This window comes from Gymnoscopelus braueri (assembly GCF_963280865.1).
Source record: "Gymnoscopelus braueri genome assembly, chromosome: 3".
NCBI classification, from domain to species: domain Eukaryota; kingdom Metazoa; phylum Chordata; class Actinopteri; order Myctophiformes; family Myctophidae; genus Gymnoscopelus; species Gymnoscopelus braueri.
This window is the reverse complement of record NC_137612.1, coordinates 24,469,339-24,493,795: the sequence shown is the minus strand read 5'-3', so window position 1 is coordinate 24,493,795 and position 24,457 is coordinate 24,469,339. Positions and strand designations below refer to the sequence as shown.

The window sequence follows — 24,457 nt, the reverse complement described above, 5'->3', positions numbered from 1 at the left end:
GCCGTTTTCCCTTTTTGTCCTTTGTACATGTTGTTGTTTGCATTTGTTGATGACATGCATTAATGTGTTAATATTCTATGCTGAGTTGATGAATTGAATACATAGGACAACAATGGAAACGAGTCCCATCCTTTACCTCCCTGTTGTTTACATTTCTGACTAATAAAGTGTTCAATCAATCAATCATCTGCCGGAAAGGCTCTGATGGAGCTCGTTTATCAATAGGACTGCTGCTTAATACTCCAAACAATTTAACTTCATGAACCTGTGCATGTGAAACAGCAGAACCTTTGGATGTGTAGACACATTTTACCGTACTTCCGATAGTGGCCGGGGCCTTTATTTGCCTCTAATGCAGAGGGTGACTTTAATGGAAGGAGGCGTATATAAGAGAAAGGTATTTATTTGTATTTTTACAAACAGATCTGAATGAATTAATCAAGATTTTTTGTCAGTTTGAACCCAGTAAAACAAACCGGGTACATTTATTGAAACAAAACAATATTACATTTAGCTGCAAACAAAATATAAACTAAAACAGGATAATTGGATTCCGTAAATATTAATAGACCAATTTGACCAAATATAGCTGACAAAGTTGTCACGCTACCATTATTAAACATTCATATCAACAAAAATTATAGCACCTGATTCTTTTTATGTCAATGTCAAAGCTCATTGCAGCTTCCTCTCCTGAGTTTTCCTCTACATAAACTGCAAAGCTCTTGCTTTGAATTTTACATCAAACCACCACCTGGAAACCATGTTCGCTCTCTATTGTTGTGGAAAATGACACTTGCACGTGTTCAACATGGCATGTATTTGGCTGAGGACCCCCTTCGGAAAATATTTTGTGCCAGGGACCCCCATACAAGATTTGTGTTGTTAAAATGTTCAAGATTCTTTTGGAAAAGAATAGCAGATGTATAGAGTTAAAGTGGTTAAACTGATCTTGATGCTATATGAACTAATTTAGTTGGGGACCCCCTGGAACCCCCTCAAGGACCCCTGGACCACTTTGAGAGGTATGTCACAAGGTATCATACCTTGTGACACTTGTATGTTACTAAAAACCACCTGTCTCCCCCCCCCGGCCTTCATTTGTTTGTGTTGACAAGCCACCCAGCCATTATTAAAGGCCCGGCTTTTAATTGTATACAGGCCAACACTATTAGAGGAAATAACATGATTAGACCATGACCGATCTTGTCGGCAGGGAAGGAGATTTAAAGAATCAATGACGTTACCCTGCTGTGCCTTGTGTGCATTACACAGTACGCACTGTGCGTTAATGAGCCTCTCCTGTTGGAGATGGACATGACAGCGGACGAGCAAAAAAGCTGGTAGACTTGGAATTCACAGCATTGGAAGAAGATACACCCAAATTCATATTTTCCTCAAATTCATATTTTCCTCATTAGGCATTATTTCACTCGGTCGCAACCGATCCGCTATTAATCATAATGTGAATTTGTACATAACCGCGGGGTCCGCAGATATAACTGCAATCCGCACATCTCTAGCAGGGATGGTATTGAAATCACATGCCTCCTCCCCCAATTACATATGTAATTGTCCGCCGCTTCTTTTCTCCTAAAAGTGAGGAGCCTCACTGTCTGGGAGGATGTAGCATGTGTGGAGGAACACCCTATTCCTCACAGTTCAACAACCCTGCTGACAGGCACCCTGAGCTGTAGATTACCCTCCCAGCCCGGGTACCCTTTAAGCTAACTCTCCACCAGACCGACTTTGGGCCAACTTGGCGTCGGGAAGCGTTCGATATAGTCGTCCAGTCGGTTAGGGGTCCGTCGGGACCTTTTCGGCCGACCGAACATGTTCAGTTCTTTGGCCAACTGGAGTAGCCATGCAGCAGAGAAGTAGTGTGACAACAACAGCGCTCGGTGTTGCCAGATTCTGTGAGAGAAACACGCGACCATGTCTATGAAAACCTACATTCACTGTTTCTCGTTGTTGCTCCCAGAGAGAGATTGAGTTGACCTACTTTTGCGCTGTGGTGATGTAATTTATTGGGAGCAGGTGTGTAAGATTCCAATTGTATAAACATTATAATTGGCTTTCATATACTCTTAATATATTTTTTTCAAATGAGATTTGGACTTATAGATCGAAATGTGCTCAGTTTTGGCTATTTTCTGGGTGTTAATTTAAATAAATTAATGTACTTATTTTTGATTATTCGAATAACCGTTTTCAAAAATGTTGTGTACACGTCAGCAGTGGTGGAAAAAGTACTCAAATGTTTTACTTAAGTAAAAGTATCAATGCAATAGATGTACTCCGAGTATGTTACAAGTAAAAGTCCGGAATTCAACATTTACTTGAGTAAAAGTACTAAAGTATTGGTATAAAAATTTACTTAAAGTAAAAGTACTAAAATGTTTGAAAATAGCAGATCTACAAGCTCAGAACGCGTGCATCGCAACACGTTGTGAGCTTGTAGATCTGCTATTTTCAAATAGCTTATAGGTATAAAATAGGGCTAAAGTGGTTAATGTATGTTTTATAATGATTTATATCTGCAAAGTAACTAGTAACTAAACATTTCAAAGAATTTTTGTGGAGTAAAAGTATAGACAATTGTAAATACTCCAGTAAAGTAAAAGTAACAAAAAAATGTACTTAAGTACAGTACTTGAGTAAATGTACTAGTTACTTTACACCACTGCACGTCAGTGAAGAAAAAAAACAAAAACGTTGGGAACATCAGGGAAACAAGCCCAAAGTCGCTTATAATAAGCAGACCTGGCAACGCTGGCAGGCTATGCTAAAAGTAATCTCTCAAGAACAGCAGAGGGCGCTGTTTTTCCTTTTTTTGGGGGCGATTGGTTCCCAGATTAGCATCTCAATGGGCAAGTCGGCTGACAGACTAAATGCCAACTTTTGCCAACCAAATACCAGTCTGTTGCAGTCTGAAGTAGTCTGAACCAGTCTGTTTGATGGAGAGTCGCCTTATACAATACGCTCGTATGGCCACCCGGTGAAGTCAGAGGCACTGTGGAGTATTCAAAACCTCTAGTCCAGTGGTTCCCCACCTTTTCTGTATCAGGGCCCACTTGAAACTCTCGAAAGCGTTCGTGGCCCACCCTTCTGACCACTTAACATGGTCAGATGGGTGTGGGCCACGTGCATTTTCGGAGCATGTTTATTTGAATGATCAAATCAATTGATTGTGTTCCGGCTTGGATCAGTGGTACTAATTATACTATATATATTATCATTAAAATCATAGTGTTTTGACAATTATTTGTGGGAATCACTGCCCTAGTCTAGCACAGTGGTAGTCAGGAACTTCTATGCCTCCCAAGAACCCAGCAGAAAAAACACTGTGCTCTCAGACTTTGTCAAGTTGTCGAACTCCATAAAACCACAAAATCATGTCTTTAAATCAGCGGCTACACATTTTTTGTAGTTAGAATTTCATGAATGTTAATCTTTAAAAAGAAAGACAAAATGTTATACAAAACGTACATTTGTCTTTTTTGTTCCATTAATGCTAAAAAAGTTAAAAGATTCAACTATCCTAACAGTGACAGTGGTCCCGTGGTCAAAACCGCTGAGTAAAACGAACACATACACGCGCATACAGTACACACACACACACACACACACAAAACGTAAAACGTGGTTTTACGTGGTTTTAACGTGGTTAAAATAGGGAGGGATTGAATGTGGGAGCATGGGTTTTGGAGGGGGTGGGGTCAGCACAGAAGTTGGGCCAGTCTGATAAAAAGTACTAGGCCCAGGCTGGGTAACGCTGAGCTTAATCTGGTACTGTCGTCGCTTGCCAGACAATGGTCTCTGTTCTGGCCGATGCAGCCTGCATACGCCATGACATGGGGGATATAGTTTTGCTCGTGGACCCCGTGTAGCAGGTGAGCCATGGGTCCTTTGGAGAAAATGGCCACGTCCTCTCCTCCGTGAGTTTCCATACTCAGAGGTACTGCTGCCTGGGCCTGGTAGTTGTTTTCCTCTGTCAACCATGTAGAAAAGGAAAAGTTGTAAGTAAAGATAAGACAGCATTGTTAAAGATAATACAATATAATAACAACAACAACATAATATACTGTTTTGCAAGCGGTTAGAGACCTTGGCTATTTTTGTCAAGTCATCATGCTTCTTTTTTCCTGTAAATGTTTTTCTCGTTTGTTTTTTTACTTCTGGTTTCTTTTGGTTGTTTAGGGGAAATAATGTCAATACTGCTCTTACAATGAAACTTGTGTCTTCTCATGGCGCTCGGAGCTAATCCTCCACACATGGTATTCAGTGTTGCCAAATTTTGCGAGAGAAATAAGATAACAAGCCCAAAAGAATGAGTACTCTGAACCTATACAAGATTGGCTATTTGAAAATAGCGGATCTACAAGCTCACAACATGTCGTGATGCAAAGCGTTGTAGATCTGCATTTTTTTTCTTTTTAAAGGTGAGAATTTTGGAATATTTTAGAAACATTTTAAAAACTAAAATCTGTTATGGGGGTCTCTGGCACAAAATATTTTCAGAATGACATGAAAATATTTGAGAACGACTAGTTTAATCAACATTAGACAGCAGGCCCAAATAAGCAACCACACTTTAGAAACAAGCCCAAAAAAACGCAACTTTCCAACTGTTCAACTGTCCAATACAAATATAACTAGAAAAAGTGTTCCTCAGAGCACAGGTTTCCGCCAGGTCAGGTAGGTTATTGTGGGCCATCAATGTTCAGAATTCGCGAATCGGTATGGAATATGAAAAATCGGACAGATCCGTCTTGATCACTTGACTATAGAGATAATGTGTACCAATTTGCATGATGTTTGGACAAATTTTGTAGGCATAATATCAAAACATTTGTTTTACAAAAATCTGCCTCCTGGTGGCGCTATAACAAGACAATGTGAAAAGAGTGGCATTTCTTCCTCAGCATAGTGGGAATGTGCGTGCAAAGTTTCACGGCAAACGGACGCTGCGTTTATGATTTGGCATTTATGAAACGAGCCACTCCAGCAAATCTTATCCAATCTTGGCCAATCAGGATGGAATATGTCAATATATATTGATCACATGACTATAGAGATAATGTGTACCGATTTGTGTGATGTTTGGACAAAATCTGTAGGAGTAATACACAAAAAATATTTTGCAAAAATCGGCCTCCAAATCGGCCTCCTGGTGGCGCTAAAACAGGCCGATCTGAAAATGAGGTTCTGCTCTGGCATCCAGAAGTTAACATTTTTATTTGTTTTGTGAGGTTATTGGCAGAATCATTTTTTTTTGCGTTCATTTATGTATGTCCTAAAAGAGTGACTTTGAGAGCTGTTTCACCGTGCAGTGTAAGTCAATGAGGAGGCTATTTTTGGATGATCATGATTTCTAATCAGCGATGCAACGGAGCAGGATATTTTGCCAATTGGACTAGTTACAGAATGACAAGGTAATTACACAACCCAAACCTCTACCAAAGTGTTGTTGTGCTTTAATTTAATCCTTTATTCCCCTATCTGCTTCTTTCTTTCTTTCTTTCTTTTTTGTTTCAGTGTTGTCTCTGGTGTGTAGCCTATATGGTGGTTGCATTCTTCTCTGTTGGTAGTTTTCTTGTGGTTGTTTGCATTTTGTTTTGTTGTTTTCTCTTTGTGTGGGAGAGGGGAGGAGGGAGGGATTGATTTGTTCTTTGTATAGTTTTGGTTATTTTCAAAAGTTGAGTGTGATTTTTTTAATTGAATAAAATATCATTTAATAATACAAATAATAAAAATGTGTTGCATTTCCTTCCCCCTTTCTGTGCTCTCTGGCAATAGGCATTGCCACATGAAGCACAAACATGAAGCAAAAACAGACGTAATGTATTCTAGAAAAATATAATACTGTCTAAATTGTGCTAAGTAAAAGTATGACACAGTTGTTAAAGATACCACAGCCTAAATACCTAAATATTAGAAGACAGACAAGGAAAACATTGAGCCAGTCCCTGGATACAGCCGGCCCACTTCCCTCTTATTTGTGATCTAATCTCTGTAGTACTGTATTTGAACTAACAAAGAGCAATTAATTTAATTGCTTTTTGTGCAATTATACAGCTGAATTCATCTTAAGAATTTAATTGTGATGCATTTTTGGCTACGGCCACCCATAATTAGTTTTAGATCCTGCTCATAGCTGGATATAGGGGGTATGATGGTGCTGGGAAAGTCAGTGTAAGATGAACAGGGAAGATGTTCGGACAGGTCGCACATCAGAGTACTGTATTTTGCTGCAGTCGACGTGCACTGTAGAAAGGTTAAACCTCGCAGTTACACCCTGAACACAAGAAAATAGTAAGCTTCACTACAGCCTCCCCAAAGCGCTTACAGTTATAGTTATGCTTATTAACACAAGCAGCAAGAAACGCCTCAAACATTTCTCTGATACCTGCTGGTGTCAGCATACAGTATGTACCTGTCAACTGTTATCAAAGGCTATGATGACAGGTTAATGACCTTGGTTGAGCTAGACACTGAATTTGTTTAATTATTACTCTGGAGCCGCTTCACCATCTAACGACACTGAGCAATAGATTACAGAACCTGAACTGTGAATTATCTTGTGACAACGCTTGAGACCAAGAATTATCTTGAGAGCAAGATAATTCTACATACAGTGAAATGTGGGAGAAAGCATGGTCTCTGGCTGCAAGTGTTGAAGCCACGTATTGGCATTGCCTTGTCAATACAATACACAAACCCAAAGGTCCAGCACACTTGCTGCAAACCCACAACAGCACTGGAAAAGATCCACCACCTGACCACAAGAGGTGAGGGACAGAGTATGCCTGGCAATGCCACGTCTTAAATCCCAGTACCTTCTACTCGACAAATTGCCGACAGTTTATGGCAAGAGATACAGTAAAGGATTAAGTGTGGAGATTTGATGCCCAATGTTGACTGCAGATATGGAGTAATAAGACCTATTTGATCCCGTGGGGGGAAATTGTTTTTTTTTAACCTTGTCCCAGCTGATGGCTGCTCAAGTGGTCAGACCTGATGAAGACCCACAGTGGTCGAAACGTTGTTTAACTTGAATACATTTTCCACTGGGAGCTACAGTGTGCGAACTTCCCTTCCTTTCAATGCTCAAGTGTTCAGACATGAGCGCAGTGGGGGAGCAGTTAGGGGTTAAGTGTCCTGCTCAGAGACACCTAAACACTTTGCCGGGGCATGGATTTGGCCCTGGGACCTTCCGTTTCCCATTCCTCTCTACCATACTACCCTATGGCCGCCCATAAAGCTTAAACTATGGAGGCAGCACAATAGGCATACAATTGCTCTGGGTTTTCTGATTAACTGCAGACTTCCACGCAAACTGTCAGGAACATACTCCTAATGATGCCTGTATCTACTAACAGTGTTGGGTAATCCTTCGGCTGTTTATGTCACTTAAAGACGTATCTCAGGACTATGACTGACTTGCACTGATGAACATCATAATATTGGAATTGATGTGGAGTTCTTCCTGCAAGATTTTGATGCAACAGGGAGATGCAAAATCAACTTTAAAGGCTTTACTTATCGTTTATTGTAGCAGCTTGGGTTGGTCTTGCTGTTATTTGGATATTGTTATGACTAACCAAACATAAACACCGTCATGAACAGTCTCCTAATGATGACTGTACGCACTGCCAGAAGTTGGCGCTCCTTCGGCTGCTTATGCCACTTGAATCTCAGGAATGTGATGACTGACAAATGACTTGCACTGATGAATATCATAATACTGGAATTGATGCAGAGGTCTTTCTGCAAGAGTTTGATGTAACAGGGACAGGCAAAATGTCCCTGTTGCAAAAGTGAAAAGGCTTTTCACATTGTTTATTGTAGCAATTGGGTTGGTCTTACTATCTATAGGGTTGGTCTTGCTGTTACGATCTATAGGCCTAATTGTTTATTGCTTATCATGAAGCTGCTAAATGAGGTGATCTGTTGCGCTTAATGCAGACTTTTATTGCACGTTTCTCTGGGTTAAATTGTAGCCTATTATTTACATTAGCTGGCTATTTTTCAGGCCTGTTGGCTGGTCTTTTATACGCGTGTGGTAGGCACGGTAGTTTTATGGTGGAGTTGTATGGGTAACGTAAGTGAATAAAAAATATTTTGCATTGGGATTATTTCATTAAATGTACATTTCCTCTACTGAAGAAAACTGAAATTACACAGTAGTACTGTATTAGTTCTGAGTGCAAATAAAAGTGTGTAACAACAGCTAACCATTTAATTAAGTGTCTTTGAAAACTTAGGGAGACTTTCAGAAGTCCTAACAGAGCCTTTTTGTATACATTTACGTTAATGTACAACTTATTTTCTACCTAATAAAGTTGTTTCTCTACTTTAAAATGACTTCATTCAAATGAATACACTTACAATGTTACACTGTATTACTTACACACACACACACACACAAAACATATACAAACGCATGCTGGGTGCTCCACAAGTGTGGAGAGGACATTGCTTTCTTTTAAAGTCTCTTTTACATTTTTTGAATTTTTATCTTTTATAGAATTGAAGTACTTTGCTGGGTGTTTTAATTGTGGGGTTGTTTATGTATTGTCTTCTTGAATGTATGCATTGACCTGAGCAAAACTATTTTCCCTTGTGGATAATGAAGACATCTAATCTAATCTAGCCCGGCGAGGCCAGACTAATATCACAGCAAAAATAAATCTCTGCACTGGCAGATTCGTCTGGTTTTGTAACACTGTATTGGGAGGGTGGTGTTGAGAGGGTTTCACTTACGGTAGTCAATAGTGGAAACATTCTCCCTGACACCGTTGACCATTTTGAAACCTGGTCCATTCCCATATACGATGGCCGTGAAGGGCTTCTTATCCACATCACTCATCATGGGGGCCAGACCTGCGAAACCATACAGAGAAACCATTACGTATTCCACCTAAACAAATTCTAGTTATTATTATAGTTATTGGGTGATTTAAAACACTCAAGCAGATTTCCCTCTGATCTTTCTTTAATAAAAAGTGCACATCATAACACAGTGCACATCATAATACTACATCATATCAATGGGAATTTGCGCATCATTTAATTGATTTCTGAAAAATATGTATTTATAGTGCGAGTAATTCCTGCACACATTTACAGTTGTCTCAATAATATAATCAGCCAATGTCAATGCAGGAGTGGATGGCCGCTGGCCTATCACGCACTCAGCAGTGCTCCCTCTCCCTTGGAGCATTTGCCAAAACCCAGTAATAAACACCAGACCAATACTTGTACAAACATTGTGCATTGACCTCTTAGTATACTGTAGGCTACCTATACTCATACATAAAATCTACTTTAAAATTAATTCAACTGATCTTTAAAATTAACATAAAAATTCCCATATGGTACTATAGAGCAGTGTTTATCAACCCTGGCAAACGTCCCAATTTTGGGCGGGGGCTACTGCTGAGGTGTGCCGCGCCGTTTGAAGAAGGTTTGAAAAAATATCATTTTGAAAAGTTTTTTTTTTTTTTTACAATAATAATAATCAGGCATGCAAACAGCCCCGAGGTGAAAAGGGTGACAACATGCTGTTTTTTTTGGGGTCAGGTGTCACACTATTGCCCTATTTGGATTCAAAACGGCTAGTGGAAGCTGAAAAGCTACAAGTTTGCATGTCTGAATAATGCAAAAACAGAAATATTTGTTTGAAATCGGCACACCCCTAGTGTGTGTGTATATATATATACACACCGTATATATATATATATATATATATATATATATATATATATATATATATATATAATTATATATATATATACACCGTATATCTAGGTGTGCCCTGGGATCTTTTGGCTATGCCAGGTGTGCCTTGGCACAAAAAAGGTTGATAAACACTGCTATAGAGTATCTGAATTTCAGGCCCTGCATTACATACCAAATATACTGTTTCCTCTAGCTGTGTAGCCTCCAAAGCTGAACACATGGGAGTGATCCGCAGTTATGACAGTCAGGGTATCATGTTGACTGGTCAGGAATCCTGCTCGTCCGATGGCCCGGTCCATCTCCACAGCCTCATGCAGCGCCTGCTTGGCCTTGCCCTCATGGTGCCCATGGTCAATACGACCTCCTGCACAGAGATGTCAGATTAGCTTCCTTCCTCCCATAAACAGATGAGACAGTTAAGTCACAGCAACCCCGGCAAAACATCCCCGGTATGCCAACTTTAACCCTGATTTGTGCTTAGCCGTATGATAGTGTCCTGTGTCACAAATAGCCAATCTATAAGCTTACAACAAGTCACAATGCAACGTGAGCTTGTAGATCAGCAGTTTTAGGCAGACACTGGTGCGCAACATATTATAAATTAGGCTTTACATCCACGTAACATGAAGGAACTCATTACCTTGTTTGTTTCTATGCAAACATTATAACCATGGTTCCAAACACGTAACTTCCTGCACCTACTGGTCCAGTTTCATATATCGATATTGTCGATGTGCTGATATCACCAGTATGCTCTAAAGACATTTACAGCATTCCACAAATGAGTATGGATATTTGTACCAACCAACCCATAAGATCAGCACCAAACACATTGGACTGTGGCACAATGACTCATGTTATTAAATAATAATAAAAAAGAAATACCACAAACATAAACCCTTATCTGCATATATATCAGATATCATTATCATTGTTACGATCATACTAGGCCAAATGTACTGCTTTGGGCAGAAACTTATGCTTTTTAAATAACCTTTTTGTTCTAAACGTAATAGCCGTTCCGTTAAGTAAAAGAAAAGAGAGAGGGATGGTACGGGATGTGAGCATGTATATTATACTTATGATCTGTGTCTGCATGCCTTATCTGGATAAGGAAAAATACACGTTAATACATTAAGCTGTGAACAACATGCATGTTGAAATCAGAGTCTAATCAGAATTGGAGGTGGTAAGGGTGAGATAGGATTGTTAATTATCCAGATAAGTTACCTAGATAGATTCTACATTTTAATGCAAGGTGTGCTGTATTTGGGGTCTGAGATAAGTCAAAGGGGGGCATAATCAAGACTTTCTTGGTTTTGGAGAGTACAGGAAAGTTGCGCTGTCCAATTTCACCTTAAATGAGCCAACTCACCCTCCACAAGCAGGTAGAATCCATTGGGGTTTTTTCTGAGGATCTTAATGGCCACTTCCACCATCTCTGTCAGGGAAGGATCTGTCTCTCTATTCCTATCCTGGTCATACGGCATATCCCCAGGTTCAAAGAGACCTGAGATAACACAGTAGCACAGTTCATATAGAATACAATAACAGGAGAAATAATTCATACAGCACTTCCTTTAAACACTTGATTAAAATGTTTCCAAAAATAGCACGTCTACAAGCTGCGTTTATGGATCGGCTATTTCCAGATTATTTTCCCCTTTATTTTCTATTATTTATTTTTTAAACAGGGCTTAAACTTCGATGAGATGTTCATAAGGACGCTAGGAGACTGGAACCTCACCCAACAAGTAATCCACGTTATTAGGATTCACTGAGAACAGCTCCCTCTTGTTCCAAACGTAATGGCCGTTCTGTTAAGTAAAAGAAAAACGGAGAGGGGTGGGGGCGAGGGGGAAACATTGTATAGTGAGTCTAATATAACTTGCCACAGTACTGTTTGTGAATATAATTGGTAAGATTCAAAAGAGGGAAGCAGGACTTGGTGGAGAGGAGTAAAGATGGGAATGGAAGGATATCTCACCTTATCTTTCGTCTTGTCAATCCACTCCTGCACCAAGTTTCTTCCATCCTTCCTGGTCCCACGGTGTTTCTGTTCTCCAGGGTATTCCACATCCGATGTGTTTTTGGGAAACATGTACTTCCTCCCTCCACCCATAATCACCTGGAAATCCACAGAACAAGTCAGATCTAAAACGTACTGTATTCACATTTTGTGGTCATTGAATAACAAGAATAAATATGACTTGACAGTCATATTATTAACAGCTGCATGCTGTATTGTGTGTGTGTGTGTGTGTGTGTGTGCGGCTTGTCAGCGTGTGTGTGTGATTGTTATCATAGACCTGCTTGTTTCTCGCCAAACCTGGCAACTGTGCGACTCTAAATGCTAATTATGTATTTTATATAATTGGTGGCAAAATTTTTAGACACCACACACACACAGGTCTTCCTAACAATAGCGAAGATTAAAGTAACGGTGAACATGGCCAAATAATAACTTAATAGGCCAACTAGGTCTGAGGAAGCACGCTAGCATTTAGGCTAACTCTATAGCCTGACTTCTCGCCAAACCTGGCAACACTGAATGTGCGCCGCTAAACGCTAATTATGTTTTTTATATAAGTGTTGGCAACCTTCTTAGACAACACACAGGTCTTCCCAACAATAGCGAAGATTAAAGTCAGGGTGAACATGGCCAAATACTAACTTAATAGTCCAAGTAGGTCTGAGGAAGCACGCTAGCATTTAAGCTAACTCTGTAGTCCGCACCGTCTGGAGCTACGTTGCACTTGCAGAATACTGTTGTTGAAGAAACTAAGGAGCCTTGATTTCCTCAGGGAGGGGAGGGGTGGTACTGCTGAGTACGGGCCGTCTCCCCATTGGCTTAAACGGGGAAGTGTCCCCATTGGCTTAAAGTAGTGAAGGACAGCCAGGACAGCCAATGACAAATAGGTGTCGCGGATGACGATGTCTCTGTCTGTTTATAGAGCAGCTTTGCAGCTGCTAAAAACACTTCAGTTGAAAATATGTAATTTACATGACAGTCATGTGATGAAATATAGATTAGCCTTTATAATAGCTGCAATGAGTAAGCTTCAGTTTCAGTCAGAAGAAGGTGTTGTGGAGCTGGGGAGGAGGGGCCAATTTTGAATCTTGTGTTTATAAACTACAACCAATAATTCCAACTTATTATACCTTTACTAAAGAGATAGTTGTTCATAGTAGAACAAAAACACCCAAAACACAGTTTGTTTTTGCCCTATACAGCTTTCCTCAGTGCGATGACTGTGTGTAACAAACATAAATAAAACTCAAACACAGCCTTTAATTAACTGTATAATTAAACAAGACAAAACAAGAGCACAACATTAAAGTCCTAGCTCACATCAATGTTGGGAATGTTTTCAAAGAGTTGCCTGGCGATGTCCTTGCACCCTGCCTGTACTGCCTCTGATGGCATCTCATTATCAGAAAACCAGTCCCTGTCCACACAGTGGGCATAAGCAGCACTAGGGGTGGCATGGTTCACACGGGTTGTCGTCACTATTCCCACAGACTTGCCTGTAGAAAACAAACAAGTTTCTGAATAAGTTGAATGAGTTGAACAGAAAGACAAATACAGTAACAAAGATACCCGTGTCTTCGAGGCATCTACAGTACAATTGCCAGAAAAAACATGCGCAGGTCATTAAGCCGAACTGAACTGTATCATGAAACCCTACAAAAGAGCACCAATTTGTTTGCTTTTCCCAGCCTTGAAACAAGTGAAACAGCATGGAAGACAAAATACAAGCAACTGATAGTAGGGATTTACATGGTAAATAAATGATAAATACTACGATATTATTGTCAATTATTGTTAATTATTCCCACACAGGCAATTTTTTTCACTTGAATTAACGAAAAATACATTTTAAAACCCAATACAAGATTGGCCGAGTCATACCAGGGACTATAAAAATGGTAACCGATGCCTCCCTGCTTGGCACTCAGAATCAACGGTTGGATTGGGGGTGAGTTCCTGTGACATACTAGCATCATGTCCAGGGGGTGTACTTATACATATAGCTACATATCAAGCTGCATCACACTACATAAACAGGAAATAGGCTCATGATCTATGGGTCGTATTGCCCGTTGGTTCCCAAGGCTACTTACAAGCTCACGACATGTCACGTGATGCGTTGTGAGCTTGTAGCTCTGCCATTTTTGCCAAATGTTCACCTATTTTTTGCCAAATGTTCGCTTATTATGACATGCCCAAAATAGGGATGTTAGGGTTTATGTGGTTAAAGTCCCAAGACAAATTAGAGAGGTTTTGTGACTTGGGTTACTGTAGCTTTCATCTAACTTGATTTACAGGGACTTGATTGGAGTGTTCCTACACAGCATGGTATGTGGTTCTGTGTACTCCTGTGTGGTCCTGAGTAGTTCTCTGCATATAGCCTTGAACTTCGGAAATGGAGTGTCTTGTTTCAACAAATGTTTTCCAAATTCCATACCAGTTGTTTTTGCGTGGCAGGATTTAGAGCTTTGATTACTACTCCGCCCACACTGACCAATGTACACAAAACATACACTCGTGGCACTGTAAGGCTCTTTGAATAAAAATGTTAAAAGCATCCATCGAATGGCATATCATTGAATGGCATATTCATCATTTCTGTGGATTCTACCTGCGTCCTTGGCCCATCGGAGTATGGAGGTGACCTCATTGCCTTCTGTCGTGTTACACTGGGAGCGAACGGCAGCTGCGTTCACGCCCACTGTGCCCTCGTTGGCCTTGACCCCACAGAGATATGCTGTTGCTGTGCCCGCACTGTCTGCCACTTGTGCATCTGTGTTGTAAGTCTGCAGAGAAATAGGCCAGTTACATGAGTAAGTAGCGCTAGAAATGGCAATAATCTCCATGTCTGATCTATTGCTTGTGCGCTGTTCCAGCAGAGAGTTGGGACACATTAGCCACTTCATCCTGGGGGATCCACAGGCGTTCCAAGGCCAGCATCCCCCCATCTGGTTCTTGGTCTGCCCTGTGGCTTCCTCCCAGTGGTACTGGGAGGAAGCATCTGTACTAGATGCCTGAACCACTCCTTTGGCTCCTTAACACATGAAGGAGCAGTGGCTCTACTCCGAGACTCTCCCGGGTGACTGAACTTCTCACCCTAAGGCAGGTGCTAGCCACCCATCTGAGAAAACTCATTTCGGCCGCTTGCGACCATAGGTGAGAGTAGGAACAAAGATTGGTTGCTATATCGAGAGCTTTGCCTTGTGGCTCAGCTCTCTTTTCGTCACAACAGTGTGGTGCAGCGACTGCAATACCGCTCCTGCGATTCTCTGGCTGATCTCCTGCCCCGTCTTCCCCTCACTAGGTCAACAATCATGTTAAGAATATAGCTCAAAAGACAAAGTCAAAACATGCTGAATAAGAATGACTGTAGTCAAGTTATTAATAGAGAGCCATGAATACACAATCTATGCAGTATTGCCTGAGGCATTAATATTTTTATACGTGTAAAAAAATCTGTAACATAATGCACTTTCAATATTATATGACAGAGTGTATGACCTTGTTTTACGGTCATCCGGACCCATGGAAGCTATTACCAACCAGTGGCAGATCAATATGAAGCGCTATCCTCTATGATATAATAGAGAGTCAGACCTTGGCCAGAGCCACAAAGGGGAACTTGTCCATCTCTAGCTGGGTCTCCTCCCCACTCTGTCCGCTCAGCTGCCCCTTCAGTATTCGTGCAGCAGTCACCGTGGAAACGCCCATTCCTGAGTAACAAAAGCAGACCGTCTATTAGAGGAACCGGCGGATCCATCCATTTTCCCCTCAGGGGGGCAGAGAAAAAGAGCATAGCCCGTCTCCTACAGTACATTAACAGCTTATGTATGTTACACACACAGTGTGTGTGTGTGTGTTCGTGTGTGTGTGCGTGCGTGCGTGTGTCTTTTGCTTTCATTTTCAGTGTGTTGCTGCGTTCACTGCATAATTTGACGACCCCGTCTCTCTCACTTTGGAATGTGCTAGCTAGTACTTTAAGCATGAACTCATGACATGTCATGGTATATTGTGATTATATCACAGCTAAGGGGCGTGTTTGGTCTGATGCGAAGTGGATGATATTGGGTTCGCATTGGGACGAATAAAGACCCTTAACCTGTGATATAGTCACATTAAACTATGGCATGTCATGAGTTATTGCTTAATTATACTCTATGTCAAAAAACACTTTGAACTTGGTGCTCACCTTCTCAGAATTAACATCATACAATATGAATCAGGCGTGCTCAAGCTGTTTTTGTATTATTATTTCCAATTCATTTTTCGGATTCGTTTTTTTATTACTAATTAATTTAAGAGCCATGTATTTTTTGTATAACACGTGTTAAAACTGGCAGTAGTGGAAGGGAAGTTGGATTGGCCAAATCACTGCATGAAACATGGACATTGCAGTGTGTCAAGGTGGTCTTGGGCCATATATCAAATGTTTGGCGCACACGCTCAATCTGGCTACCTAGCATGGACTGCAGGTTCCACGCTTCATTCACCTGCTTAGCCTAGGGATGGAATTATGAGTTCATCTAGGGTTGGGGTTAGGGTTGATTTGATTCAAAATGTGATATGATACAATTCAGCCACTATTTGATATGATTAAAAATAAAACTTAAGAAAAGACAGTAGGATTGTGCCGCATCTAAACTTATAATAATAGTACTAAATAGTAGAATAAATAATTTCCTCTGCTGTACAGACGCACATCATCACACTTTTATGTCGCGCTATATCATATTATGATGTATAATCCCATCTCTGTTGAATATAGAGATAAAACAGATACATTGTTGATATTGAGCTCATGTTGTGAAGCATCTCATGTACATACTGCATGTACATTGTAATCAACAAAAACAAGAGATAAATACAATGGAAATTCAACAAACAAAAAAAAACCTCATGTGCAAAGTAGGAGCTTACAATACTATGGACGTTTGCCAAGCCTTACTAATGCTTCACACAGCAGATACACAGGTCCTTCATGGTAATTAGGGTAATTGTGACTGTGGAACTCCAAACAGTGTTATATTAAATTGTCCATAGCCTATTCTTTAACTACCAACACAGTACTATGACATAGATGTCAAATAGCACCTGCAAGCACTATTGCTCATTGTGTGACAGAGCCACTTTCCATGATCTCAGTGACTTTTGTGTTTGCATGCTATTATCACAATGGCAATCATAGGGAACACACTTGCTAAAACAAGCATGATTCCCTAGGGGATCCTAGTAATTACTTACCATTGACAAATGAGCGTCATACATTTTGCATTTTCTAACTTTTCTCTAACTACTGTACCATGGCCAATTAGCCCTGTCATGTATTACTGAACCTGTAGACATAACACAAACACATGCAGAAAGAGTAGAAGGAGTGATAATTTGTGAGTAACCTGACACAAACAGAAGCCCAGTAATGTATTGGCAGAACAGCTGTTATTTTTTCCCCCACTGCTCTTGTTTTTTAAACATTTTAAACATGCTATTCACCCTCACTCGGGATTACATTGATCCATAACCTAGCTTTGGCTGAATGGAGATTCTTGGCTGACTGCATAGTGCATACTTAATCTCATCAGTCACAATTGACAAAGGGGTAAAATGTGGAATCCGCATTAACAATGCAGGCTTTCAGTGAGGAGCTCTTGCCCACTTCATCAAAATACAGCTGAAAATTGATTTAAGTGGATTTAAGAAATGCTGATGGTAATTTTATCATTGTGTGTTGCAAGGGTCAGTACTGAAAGACTGTTGGTGTTATTGCTTACCATCTCCGAGGAAGAGGATGAGGTTCTTTGCTATGTTCTTATTTAGGTTCTGAAGTTGTAGAGCATTCTTCAGAGTCCGCTGGGCCCAATTATTCCAGAACTTGGGATCTTTCTCTTGTTCTGCATTTCATACCACAGGAGAAGAGGACATACAAATATTGAATTTGAACCAGGGTATTCTGTGTGTGGAGGCCGGGTCAAATATTGACCCGGAATATTTCACCCTGGAGTTTAAATATTAACTACCCCGATCCAACCCTTGTGCTATACATTAACTATTTGATCCACACTTATCAACTAGAGCCCAACCGATGCCAGAATTGTGGGTCTGATGCCGATTTTGGAGTCGTAGTACACCAATTACAGATGTTATGATTGATTTTTTTCAAAAAGTGCAACATTTTCTTCTATATATTATAGATTCTTTTTAAATGTTACAAATTTTATATTCGAAGGGGTAAAAAAAAAATCTAATAATCTAATAATGGCTGATATATCAGCCAAACCGATATATTGGTCGAGCTCTCTTGTCAACAAACAATGTGTGATGCAAACACAGGAGAACTTTACCATTAGGAGTACTTTGAGTATCGATGGCATCACGCTATGACAGCTCTTTGAAACAAAGTCACTCTGACATCTACTGACATCTACCAACATAAGCTTCTTACTGGCAATATCACATGAGCCTCCACCAGTCTGCACTGCATTTATCACGTTACGATAAGATGGGGCCTTAATCTTCTTATGGAGAGAAACCAGTCCATCACAAACTAAGAATCCACAGTGTCAGTCTTTGTTCAAGTCCACTGGTTGTTACAAAACCTATGTTGTTTCTTCAAAGGCATTGGCCTGATTCCTGATACGGAAGCTGATGACATTTTGATGATAGTTTTAAGGATAAGTATGTTAAGTGTGCTATTTATAGAGATGCCAGGTTTGAAGTCTACTTGTAATCCAAGATACTTTGTAGCACATACAGTAATTGTTTTCTTGGCATTCTAATTCCCATTGGTTGACTAGGGTTCATGGCACTTACTCTGGCCTTGCATTTTGTAAGTTGCTCTGGATAAGAGCAACTTACTGAGATCCTGCAATCTTGTCTGGCACCATCAATTTGATAACAGAGCTAAAATAAAAAAAATGAATAAATAAGGAATGTGTGTGTGTGTGTGTGTGTGTGTGTGTGTGTGTGTGTGTGTGTGTGTGTGTGTGTGTGTGTGTGTGTGTGTGTGTGTAAAATAGATACAAAAAGATATATATGTATATAATTCCGCCCTGCTTGGCACTCAGCATCAAGGGTTGGATTGAGGGTAAATCCCTGCAACATACTAGCGTCATGTCCAGGGGGTGTACTTGTACATCATTGCTGTGGGGTGTATTTGTAGATCAAGCCACCTCACGCTAAGAAGAAATTAAGTCAGCCCTAATGTCTAGATAACTTCAAGATTTTAGTGAATGTGTGAATGAGACTTGACTTACCAGGGAACTTTGGCTTCCCTTGGGCTACTACAACTGACATGAGAGAGGAGCAAATGATGAGCAGGGCTGTCGTCTTCATGTTGTCGTTGTCTCTCTTTATGACTGAGGTGTGATCCCAGACGGCTGAAACATGCCACTTTGAAGAGCTAATGGGGCTCTTGTCTACTGTCCTCTCACACCTGCAAAAGAAAAGAGCAGAGGACGACACACTAGTAATCAAGTCTGTGTCATCTGAGTGACGCTCAGTCACTCTCTCATGTATCCTTACCCTTTATTTACTCGAGGATGATTTGACTGAGCACACTTGTTGCTTTTATGATAAAAGCAACAAATGTGCTCAGTCTAATCATTTTTGCATGATAGTGCAATCATATGTGCAGATACAAGTTGTATCTGCAAACACAACGGGTATAGTTTCAAACATTCTGCAGTTTTTGAGGAGGACTGCTCAAAGATAGTTACTGAATTGATTTAAAAAGGAACCGTTGGAGGTTTTTACTGCCTTGCCAAAAGAAACATTGAACATAATGTACAATGTTTTTGAAGTCGTGAAAGAAGAGATATTCCGGCGCACTGGGCCATGACAACCTTGTCTCATTCCCTTAAGTTAAAATCTTGTGCACGTCTGCTGGGCTTGCACTAGAGGGGACAAAAGAGAAAGTTGGTCAAGTTGAGCTGGAGACCTCGCTGTGAATATAAGCAGTCACAACAGAGGCCCCTACGGGTCCTGGCCGGTCCGGCCTTCATCTATAATTATCTACACCCTCCTCCTCCCTTTCCCTGTGCACACAGCAAAATCGGCAGTGATCATTCAACTCTTAAAGTGTAAAAATGGACCCATAAGGGTGCAATTTTACACTTTCTTAGATGAATGAACATTCCGGGTTTTGCTGTGTGTGGTAATAGTCAAGGTCGCTTTAATGGGATTGAGCACCATATCACTGAGAGGTTTAATGGCCATAACAAAGCCGATTAACGCCACATGATTGATTGACTGGACACCTCTATCATTTAAATGTTTATTTTCACTACAAACTTGAATTCAGGAATACTAAAAAAAATTGTATGGCAATCTCGCCACTTACACAGCAAAATCCTGCGATTTAATTACATTTTGCAACCATGTCAATTGACGGTCACTGTTTTTACCCTGGAGTTGCATAACAGGACTGTGTGGGATAGCACAATTCTGACCAACAATTCAAATGAAAATTATTTTTCACAGAATATTATGATATGAATCGTGATACAAGCAAAGGTAGCTTTATAATTTGCTATGTTAATAATATAGCAAATAGGGAATTGGTGCTATGCTTAAAATATGCTTAGATTGAAGTTATCTGTTGATAAACTTGACCTGGTCAGTGACCTGATTGTTGACCTGAACACCTTTTCACTTTCACAAAAAATGTGAAATCTTATTTGTGCAGCATTGTAGGTTCCGTAGTGAATCCAAGACATACCAGGCCAATTTGTTTAGAGCTGACAAAAGCATAAACAAACACCATGATTCTTGACTCTTTATTGTACAGATGTTAAATGTTTACATGGACCACAATGGAAACAAGCCTTTGGCTTGTTTGTGATTATCCATACTGCTGCACTTTTAAACTGTCAATAAACTATCCAATAAATCAATTCAAACCCTGTTCTCCTTCATGGGAATAAAACCAAACATCACAACCACAGGAAAGATGCAGTGCTAGGCTTCCGGTCTTCAGACAAAGCTCTTCTACATTCACCCCTCATTTGACCTCCCTCATGGCTAAACTGAATTATGGCATCAAGGTAACCAACCACCTAGATTTTAACCCAGGTCTCATGCATGGAAAACAAAACATCTACCGGTACCACTCATGCAAAGGGAAATTTCCCTTTAGCCAAGGCGGATATTTGGTTTCTTGGTTTATGGTAAAGAAAAAATATCAAAGAATCTGGAATAATCACCTCATCAGCAAAAAACAAAAACAAATCACTGTGCCAAATGTCTTCAATAAGTTCAGAAACAGACCAACCACTCACCAAGCCAGAGGAAAACCTGAGCAAGTATGGTCGTAAAAATGAAAACTATGATGATCGGTAGCAGGTGTTCTTCATTCAGCCTGCAACAGAGTGAGCCTGCATAGAATGCGGTCTCATAAATGCGTAGGTCCACCCCTAGAGGCAGTGCACCGTCCAGGCTGAAGGTGAAGAAGCACAGCAGTGCAACCACAACTAGTTGTGCCAGGCCAGAAAACAAGTTGGTCACCATCACATGAAGTTCAATGTTCATGGTGTCAATAAGAACTATGACGTCCAGGTTTATATAAGCCAAACTTAAAATGAGTGAGAGAGCTTTCCAGGGGGCCCACGGTAGTGCCACACCAGGCTGCTCTGTGGCTTTGCCACAGCTCAGAAAGAAATCTGCGGCAAGTGTGTGTGAAGATAGCTCACACTGGAGTTGTGTGTCAGTGGCACAATAGCAGATTATGTATTTAAAATACTATAAGCAGTGCAGGGCACATAAAGCCGACTGATTAAGAAAGCTCAGACCCAAGATGGAAGATTAGATCCATTTCATTTTGTTTAGCCTACACAAAGTAGGATAAAGCTGAAAATGGATTTGTGACAGCTGAGGGACTGCTCCATAATGGTACAGTAGCTGCAGGCTGTAGAGACCAGCACTGACATTGCAGCCTACTGGTTCTCAAAGTGGGGTTCCAGGGACACCCAGGGGTCCTTGAGACGGTTCCAGTGGGTCCCCATCAAGGAAGAGTTTAACAACATAACCCTACACAAATCTACTCTTGAGGATTCCCTGGCACAAAATATTCTCAAATGGGGTTCTGCGGCTTAACACATATCAATTTGGGGGTCGACATCCTTGACATTAAACATTTTCAGAACACCAGAGGTGTTAGTCTCTGTTCAGTTTAGAAGCTCCAAATGTTATATTGGCATACTCTCTAATGGGCAAAGGAGGCCGATGTTTTGCAAAATACATTTTTTGACAGTACTCCTACAGATTTTCTCCAAACATCACGCAAATCGGTACACAGTATCTCTATAGTCATTAAACAAAACGGGTCTTTCAGATTTTTCATATACCATCCTGATTGGCTAGGTTTGCAGGAGTGCTCCGTTTTGAACAAATTGCCTCAAATCATGAACACAGCGTGCAATATCCGTGACATTTTGCACTCACATTCCCACTAGGCCATGGTGGTGCTATAACAGGCCTGTTTTACCTATCTGCACCAATCTGTGTAAAACTTTGTAGGCCTGCGCACTCCCTAGAGAGGCCAAGGAAAAACCTTTGCCATGTATTTTTCAAATCTACCTTTTATAGCGCCACCAGGAGGCCGACTTATGTAAAACATGTTTTTATATATTACCCCTAATTTTTTTTGGTACACATTATCTCTATAGTCAAGTGATCAAGACGGATCCGTCCGATTTTTCATATTCTATCCTATTGGCGAATTCCGAACATTGTTGGCCCACAATAACCTACCTGACCTGGCGGAGACCTGTGCTCCGAGGAGCACAGGTTTTTCAATTTTTTTCTAGTTTCTAATTTAAAAAAATATATATCTTCCACCTTGGATAATTGGATTCCTTTTCCTGTGGTAAGCTTTAATTCTAATATCTGTGATGACAACAGTGGAAATAACAGACATACCCATTAGATTGTGAAATAAACCAGTTTGCAATTACTTGTTTATTTCACAATCAAACAAGCAAAGATCAAGTCATGACTTGGTCTTTGCTTGTTTGATTGTGAAATAAACAAGTAATTGCAAACAAGTCATGACTTGATCTTTGTGTTTGATCAAGGATAAACGCGTGTTGTGCAAGTCGGGTGCACTACATTCGGAGTGCAACCAGTGAATGTTTCACCCAACGTTGGTCGATATACCATATGTCACCCAACGTTGGTCGATATACCATACGTCTCCCAACCGGTGTATTAGATATGTATACAAGTTTATGGTTATTTTACTTACTTCACGTGGAAATCTGCAGCAACAAGTATCGTACTTTCTCAGCGGTAGCTCACTCACACAAGGGTCCAGCCTGGCTCTGGTTCCTGGGGGTTGAGAGAGAATAGCGGTCTGTGTCCCACAATGATGAGAACCCGCCCTTTAAATACTGATGCCATGCTGGGAATGGGATGACAATATCTGGATCATGAGCACCCCCTTTCTGTCGATTGCGGCCATTACACTAATGTGATGGGGGGGGGGGGGGGGGGGTGATCCCTTAATAACCTCCTTTTCCTGTAGTAAATAGTGAGAATCTTGCTCGAAATAATGACCTCCTATTTGAAATAGGTGGCCTATCTCAAAATGTAAAATGTCATTTACCATTTATGAGACAATTAATGAACTCATTAGGTAGATAGCTTGCAGCAAATGCTTTGCATCCAGAGGTGGGGGTTCTGCCTTTGTTGAATAGGACCCGATAAATAATATATTTTAATATACATTTTGTTTGGAAGAGCTTTAAGTATATTTTGATGCCAATACTGTTGTACTTTTAGTCAAGTAACATTTTGAACACAGGCCTTTTACTTTTAACAGAATATGTTTTATGGTGGTATTGTTACGTTTAGTTTAGTAAAATATCGGAGTAGCCTAATTCTTCCACCACTGCACATATAGCCTACTACATAGCCTGTGTATTGGCCTCTCTGAGCACAGTCTCTCTGTCTGCTCTGGTCCATAGTATAGAAGGAGTTCTCCTAAGATCTGTGCCCTACAGCAACACCAGGTGAAAGCCATCAACTGCTGAATTGGTGTGTAGGCTAGCCATGTCCGCTTATTATAAGCGACTTTAGGCTTGTTTTTCTGTGAAATTGCTTGTAAATATTGGTAGTTGCGGGTTGCGTTTTTGGGGGCTTTTTTCTAAAGTGTAGTTGCTTATATGGGCTTGTTTCTAAAGTGTTGTTGCTTATTTGGGCTTGTTTCTAAAGTGTAGACCCAGAGTGTAGAAGAGAGAGTAACGTCACGCTTTGATCTCGCCGCAAAGCGGGCCTCTATGGGCTATAGTTCCAAACATTGGAACTATCTCATTGACGTAGACAGAGCACTTCCGCATTCCATTCTTACAATAGGAGTCGACGCTACTGTCATTACTCTCTTTCTAAATTACTCTGTGTAGACCAACATACATTTGTAGACCCAACCTTCTGAAAATATTTTGTGCCAGAGAGACCCATATAAGATTGTGTGGATTTGAAAATATTCCTACATTTTGACTTTTCCCCCAAGATTTTTCTTTGAAAATAGCAGATCTACAAGCGGATGCAAGGCATTGTGAGCTTTGCAGATCAGCTATTTGTGTGAGCTTGTAGATCGGCTATTCTAAGTGTTGGAGTTTGGAAGCGCTCGTTTTCAATTCCTGCTGCCTCCTGCATTGTGTTAAATTTAGAAACAGGTGGTACGCAGGA

General features: G+C 40.5%; 1 protein-coding gene and 1 long non-coding RNA gene across 3 annotated transcripts; one reads left to right on the top strand and one right to left on the bottom strand.

The window, feature by feature from the left end:
* Nucleotides 1-270: 270 nt before the first annotated feature.
* LOC308079576 lies at nt 271-3,218 on the top strand. Its single transcript, XR_013932617.1, has 2 exons — nt 271-1,715; nt 2,966-3,218. It is a non-coding gene; the product is annotated as an uncharacterized lncRNA (long non-coding RNA).
* Nucleotides 666-23,119, bottom strand: alpl (alkaline phosphatase, biomineralization associated). 2 transcript variants are annotated; one of them, XM_080421105.1, is made up of 12 exons: nt 23,013-23,119; nt 19,027-19,205; nt 17,545-17,664; nt 15,374-15,489; nt 14,388-14,562; nt 13,097-13,272; nt 11,732-11,872; nt 11,492-11,561; nt 11,120-11,254; nt 9,917-10,108; nt 8,767-8,886; nt 666-3,991 (listed from the first exon to the last, which is right to left on the bottom strand). In XM_080421105.1, exons 2-12 carry the CDS (start codon nt 19,103-19,105, stop codon nt 3,720-3,722), a joined length of 1,596 nt encoding a protein of 531 aa, XP_080277231.1. In that variant the 5' UTR covers nt 19,106-19,205; nt 23,013-23,119; the 3' UTR covers nt 666-3,719. The 2 variants fall into 2 exon arrangements, with proteins under 2 accessions (XP_080277231.1, XP_080277232.1); XM_080421106.1 differs by having other exon boundaries at nt 19,027-19,181; nt 22,990-23,109.
* Between the last annotated feature and the right edge of the window lie 1,338 nt (nt 23,120-24,457).